The 6,543-nt window shown below is 47.2% G+C and overlaps 1 protein-coding gene across 1 annotated transcript; it reads right to left on the bottom strand.

Moving 5' to 3' along the window:
• Positions 1–445: 445 nt before the first annotated feature.
• On the bottom strand, positions 446–839 carry LOC144369959 (stannin-like). Its single transcript, XM_078030428.1, has one exon. It carries the CDS (start codon positions 705–707, stop codon positions 447–449), a length of 261 nt encoding a protein of 86 aa, XP_077886554.1. The 5' UTR covers positions 708–839; the 3' UTR covers position 446.
• Between the last annotated feature and the right edge of the window lie 5,704 nt (positions 840–6,543).

The raw sequence follows: 6,543 nt of genomic DNA, 5'->3' as shown, positions 1-6,543 counted from the left end.
CATCGTGAGTATGGCCATAATCAACGGGTCCCATGTGCTCAATATGGTATTTTTAAAATTCAGCAAAAAAAGGCTTTAAGCAAGTGCTTCTGGGGCCTATGTATAGTTCACAGGTTTGTTAGTTCATGCATTACAGTAGTAGCTCTGTCAAAAACAGGCTCAGCTAAACATTCAAGTAACAAAAGCACTAGGGGGCCACAGCCCCAGCGAGGCCCCAGCAAGGTCAAGCCTGCCCACTGCCTGCAATGGGCAGCCCCACCAGGAGGCCAAGGGGAAGCCCAGGACAGCCAGGACCCTGGAGTCAGTGCATGCGATGGCCAAGCCGGAAGAGGCCATGCCAGCAAGCATCAACCCTTCCTCTCAGACAGCAGCATATCTGTGTGGTTCCGCCCCTCCTGGTGCCGCTTGGCTGGCTGCAAACAGGACCTGAAGCCTCAAAGCCCAGATCAGCCGTGCACCTCTGGGCCGCTGGAGGTCATCAGCTTGGCCTTCCTCTCCACACACGGTCCCTTGGCCGAGTACTGCACCAGCAGGAAGGGCTCCTTGGTCTCGCCATCGCCCACAATGCTCTCCTCCGACTGGCTGATGTGCTGTAGCTGCAGGTAGCACCAGCAGCCCAGGATCAAGGCCCCCAGTGCAGCAATGGCGATGAGGATGACAATGACCGTGACCACGCCTGTGGTGAGGCTGTGATCCATGATAGACATGGTCAGTGCTCGTGTGGCTTCCTCAGCAGTAAGCTCCTGGGGCGGCTGGCTCAGTGAGGCTGGAACTCCAGCTGGACGTGAGGGTCCATGGCGTGGCCTGCAGCTGGCCCGATCGCCACGCAGCAGGCCCGCTGGTCCAGCTTCGCCCGCTCGCCAGCCAGGTCCAGCCGCAGGCCGCCGCGCACCGTCTGGACGCCACGGGCCTTCCAAGAGATTTTAACTGGTGGAATTAAAATATAGTAACCATAATTGCATATAGTATGTTTATCTTCATTTATATTTTGGGGACCATCCTGGGGATGGATCCAAGGGCCCTTTATGCACTAGGCAGACGCTCTTCTTCTGAGGTCCACACTCAGTCCCAGAGTGCAGCATTTTTAGGTGATGTTGCTTAATTCGGTGGTCACAGCTCATGTTTCCTGGTATCCAACTGGTGGCACACGTGCAACTGTAAAAACCAGTCTTAGCTGGTACACAGACATAATTTGGCCCTTAATTTGATGACCCCTGATCTAAACTCCAGCTCCCCTGAATTTGGCTTGCCTCTTCAAGGTAATACAGGGCAGATTTATTATAATTTTTAGGATAGCTGATTGAGTGATAGCATGTGGAATGCCACCTCTGAATTATTGGAGCTTATTTGAGGTCTTCACTTGGCCTGGAGCCAAGGAGACTTAGGTTTGGCATTGCAATCTACTTTGTGGCCCCTCCCACTCAATGGACTGCACAGTGCATGGGACCTCTGTCTCCGCTTGGCAGGGAGACCACTCTGTAGCTCCAGAGTGGGGTGTAACCCATTGGAAACTGGACTGCTCACCTCCTACCTTATTTGGCAAAGAACATTCCATGGAAAACCTTTGATGCCACTTGTCATCATGCCTGATCCTCTGTGTGATCCTCACAACTCTCAAACTCTACTGCCTCATCTGGACCTTGGTGAGAGCTGCAACTTCTCCCTAAGACCCTCTCCTCAACTGGTCGTCCACTCCACGCCAGAAAAAGCCTGCCTTGGTTCTGGACCTGATCACTGAAGTCTAAGTGAGTGTGCATCTGCTGGACTAAAGCCTAAGGCTTGAGACTTTTGAACTTAGCATGCAGAGGGAATGTCTATCATTAGCCTGTCATGATTAAGTATGTTTGCAGTGCTTAGAATTAATCTAGAATTGTTTGCTGTGAATTGATTATGTCTATTGCAGTGCCTAGCATTAAGGATTGTCATTTTCTTGATTAAGAACCTATAGAGTGAAATTGTATTTAGTAATTTGAGTGAATAAAGCATTGAAAGGGGCAGAAGTACATGGACATTCTTTATTTCTCCCCTTGACTGCATATGTCGCAATTTTGCCTACTCGTGACAGAAACCAAATCCAGTCTCCAAAGGTGTGTTTTGAATCAATCTTAGCCTCCCATCTCACTGTTAGTCTCCCTCAGGTCCAAGAAGATTAACAGATCTAAAGGAGAAAGCAGGAAAGCAGAAAGGATGAAGACTCCCTGACAGGTCCTCACAGAGGCTTTGTATTGGTCAGTTTGTTGCTGAATTTGGGAGCCTTCCTGCCTACTCATATCTTCTAGAAGTTTCCATACATCTTTTTTGCACATCACCTTAGCAATTTTGCCACTTGTATTACTTTTTTGTTTGCTTATTTTTCTTAAGTTATACTTACAAAATATCTTGCCTGTTATACTTACAAAAATGTATTTAAAACCTGAACTTTTTATAACAATTGTCAATCAAAATGAGTTCCATTTGCCTCAACTAACTTCAAAATTACATAGAACTACTAGAGCAGTTATTGGCAGTTACAGTGCACCATTCAAAATCATCTCATCTGAGGAAGAGTGTTCAGACTCAGTATGGATAATTAGAGCTACCAGGTCACACTAGAACCCAAATGACCCCTCTGCTCCTCTGCCACATGCAGTTTTCCAGGCATGCCTGCAATCTCCCTTGCACTCTGAGAGCAAGGTGAGGGAGGTCCCAGCTCCTCTCAACCAGGAGACCAGGATGTTCTACCCCAAATATGGCCAAGTCCACACATCCCATCACCAGACTCGGTCCTGGCCACTGAATCCTTAGTTTCCCAACACATACCCTTGCAGACATATGATCTTATTTGGGGCTGTGGTCCCTTCCAGCACCTTCTTGCCTGATCACTGAGTCATGTCATAACTCCCAACATAACTCTTCTGTGATTATTTCTGGGTAAGTGCTCTGGGAAGAAGAAAACAATTTTGCATAGTGTCCCCAGAAAGCCAGTCTATAGTAGGCTGAGCACAGTCACATATTTGCCCACTGTCTTTCTGTCTAGCTGCTGCTCAACAGAGACTAATCTCCATGGAAAGACAGAGGAGCCACCAACTCCAAAGGCAACATGAGAGCCTGTAGGAGAAGCCCCTTACACACACAGAGGGAAGCCAGCCATGGGGGGCCCTGTCTCCCACTCTGCACAACCAGCTAGGGCAGAGCTATATTGGATCATTGTCCCTTGACTCCTGGCACAAGATCAGTTTTTATTCAACTGAGACTGTTTCCACCTCAAATTATATTGAGCTTCTAGCTCCAAGGACAGAGAATGAAAACCCCTCACTCTAGAATAATCTAGTCCCTATGGTATGGTCATGCAGTCACAATGACATTCTCTCACATGGTAGATGAACCATTTTACCTGCTAGACTCTAATAATCCTATAGAAGTAGACATCAGAGGCTTGGGTCACCTCAGACGATTCCCAACAGCCCCACCCTACCCCACCCTCATCCTGAAGACTCCAAGACTTTCCACCCTGTGGATGGGGAAGGGTTCATTTGACTTCTTAAACCAGATGCTGCACATAGACTAAATTTCACCTCTCTCAGAAAGCAACATGGAGTCGTTGTGTCTTCCAGGAGCCAGGCTGTGGCCTGGGCTCTTTTCTTTCATAATGGGGGTACTCCCTGCTTCTCAGCTCTATTTCACAACTGAACTTTGGTCTGGCCATCGCTGGTTCCTCTCCCAGTTCTAATGGTGAATGGCCAGGAGGGGGCGCTGCTTCCCACCTTCTTCATTCAGCACAACTACCCCAGGAAGAGAGCTGAATAGGGTCAAAAGACACAAAGAGGGTAAGGGACACAGATCATTCAAGGGCAGAGCTTGTGCCAAGGAGACAGGATCCAAGGAAGTCTGGTCTTGTGGGAAAGGGATGGGAGAAAACCCAAATCCTCCCCCATTCAAAAACACTTCCTCTACCCCCACTCTGTTTTTACTATTTGGGGGTAAGATCTTTACATTTTACAGATTATTTTTATACTGGCTAAAAACTCGTAGGAACCTCAATATTCAAGAGGAGCAATATGGCTTGATAAACCATGGTATGTCTTTTCTACAAGCTCTTATGCAGAATTAAGAATGATGGTTGAAAATTATGGATGGTTCAGTAACTCAGATAATGCTCAAATGTAAAAAAAAAATAGTGCATTGAGTGTGTGATGAAATTACTACTGTGCTCTTTGAGGCTGCACTTCTTGAGCTAAAGGTCTCGAGGCATATACAACTACACTGGTGCTAGTGAACTTCTGGGATGGTGTGTAAATATATAGAAAGATATGATCCAATTACAGTCCCTGTTCCCACTCAGAGCCTCAGAGCTGCCTGGACACCCAAGCCTAACTCTTTCCTGCATGCCCTGCACAGCTGTCACTGAGAACTCGGGCTAGAAAGCTCTTCCATGTGTGTTCAGCATGTCCTGCCTTTTGGGAGTTGCCATGCCAAGAAGAATAGCTCTGGATTTTGCAAAATCCAAGTGATCTTGGGGTTTTTTTCCCCTAAATATTCAGGCTTGCACATTCCTATGGGGCTGAATGTTTCAATATTGCCTGGACATTGAGCCCTGACCCTAGTCTCAGGGAGTTTACCACCCAGGGTGAATATTCACAAGTGAATGCTTTGCTTTTGGCTGCTCTTCTAGCATTGTAAAGGCACCAGATCATGCTGCCAGCTACTGCCATAGTTCTCTGAGTCTCTTTCTGTATCTCTCCTGCCTGACCCCTCATCAGGACCCCACCAGGGAGTTCCTTCATCAGCACTGTTTAAGGCCATATGTTGATATGCTGTTGTTAATACTAGGATGAAACTAGAGCCTGGTCCCCTATTGTCATTGCTTCTTGTTGAGACTGCTACTTGCACTGTCCAAAAAATCCTAGGACAGAGCAGGCCATGTCTGCCATGCCAAGAGTCTGTGCTAACCTTCAGCACAGCACCCAGCCCAATGTGCCCAGAAGAGATGACTGCATTGATTGAATCTCAATAAGCCAAGACCTCAAGTTGTGACTCCCAGAGGTACATGGCATGCCGAGGCTTGAAGGATATTGGACACATTTGTTACCAGTCTGAGCTTGGCTTAGCTGGGGAAATGGGCTTCAGGGAAATAGCCTTAGTAAGTGCCTATTCCTCTCACCAAGACCCAAGGACCATGCCTAGCTCCTGTTAGCCTACACTTCATGGGGGCAGGCGCATTTTCTGTTCTGCCTTCTGGATCCCTTCTCTCTTCTCACCCCATATCCATTTTTCTCATCATCAAGGGTGAGACATCTGTGTACTGGGCATCCATGAATCCTGGGCATGTGCCTTAAGTTTCCCAGTCAATGCTTCAAGAGAAACATTGTTCTCATTTCATAAATGGAGCAAACTGATCCCCAAAATACATTGGTTAAAATGCTGTTACTGACAAACAAAATTTAAAAATTATTGAAAAGGGCCAGTCCTGGTGGTGCACGCCTGTAATCCCAGGGGCTCAGCTGAGACAGAAGAGTCATGAGTTCAAAGCCAGCCTCAGAAGTGGTGAGGTGCTAAGCAACTCAGTGAGACCCTGTCTCTAAATAAAATACCAAATAAGGCTGAAGATGTGGCTCAGTGGTTGAGTACCCCTGAGTTCACTCCCTGGTACAAATCAAAAACAAAAACTGAAAAGTAATAAGGAACCAAATTGAAGGCATCATAGCCTGATGATGAAATGTTTCTAAATACACTCCAGTATTTTCTGAATCTCTCCCAAAGTGGAGGCTGCCAAAGGTGTCAGAGACTGAGAGGAAGGTAGAGGTTCAGGGTGCAGCACAGAGGAGCAGAAAAGACCCCAGGCCCAGCTGCATCATCCAATATGAAGGGATCCTAGGGAGTAGGGAGTCTCAAGGTCTCCCATATTTAACTAGGGCAAAGAGAAGCAGGGTGCATTTTAGTGGATTAGTGAGTCTTTATAACTTTATCTATTGGCATGTCTATGGGATTATTTACAAAATTAGGAAAGTCTGGAATCAGCTTTCCTGGACTCATATTGAAAGTCAAATATTTTTTTCTTAGAGACTTAACTTGTGCCCCTCTTGATGATACATCTTCTCTGTGTTATGTGACTTTTTGCAGCACTGAAATTTGGGGAGCAAGGCAGCACACAGTTCCCTTTGAAACAGACCAGCTCTCTTTGCATTAAGACAGGCAGGGGTGGGCAGTGCATGATGCTGTGTTTTCTCTTGTAAAGTGCAGAGTGTCCAGCTGCAATTAAGGATGCACCTTGGGCAGGGTCTCTGAGGTTTTTTAGAAAGGCAGGTGTGCACCCACTGCCTGGGATCCCTGTGACTGGAGGGAACCAGGGAGAGCTCTAAGGTTGGCCTCAGTTTGTGCAAGGCTGCCATCATGTGGCCGTCGCAGGCATTTCTCTTCAAAAGTGGCCTAGCACTGAGTCAGGGAGCCCAGGCCCAGCTGGGTTTACATTGGTACACGGCGGGTTTTCCTCTTCTATGATGATGGCGGTTTTCTGCCTCCACACAGAATGCAGACTCAAGATATGGATTAAACTCGGTTGGAGTT

This window comes from Ictidomys tridecemlineatus, chromosome 13 (assembly GCF_052094955.1).
Source record: "Ictidomys tridecemlineatus isolate mIctTri1 chromosome 13, mIctTri1.hap1, whole genome shotgun sequence".
Taxonomy (NCBI): Eukaryota; Metazoa; Chordata; class Mammalia; order Rodentia; family Sciuridae; genus Ictidomys; species Ictidomys tridecemlineatus.
The sequence above is the reverse complement of the archived record's forward strand: the minus strand, read 5'-3'. Positions and strand labels throughout refer to the sequence as shown.

Bases quoted from the DNA above. Each gene is read 5' to 3' on its own strand.
- LOC144369959 (XM_078030428.1), bottom strand. From the start codon at position 707: ATGTCTATCATGGATCACAGCCTCACCACAGGCGTGGTCACGGTCATT.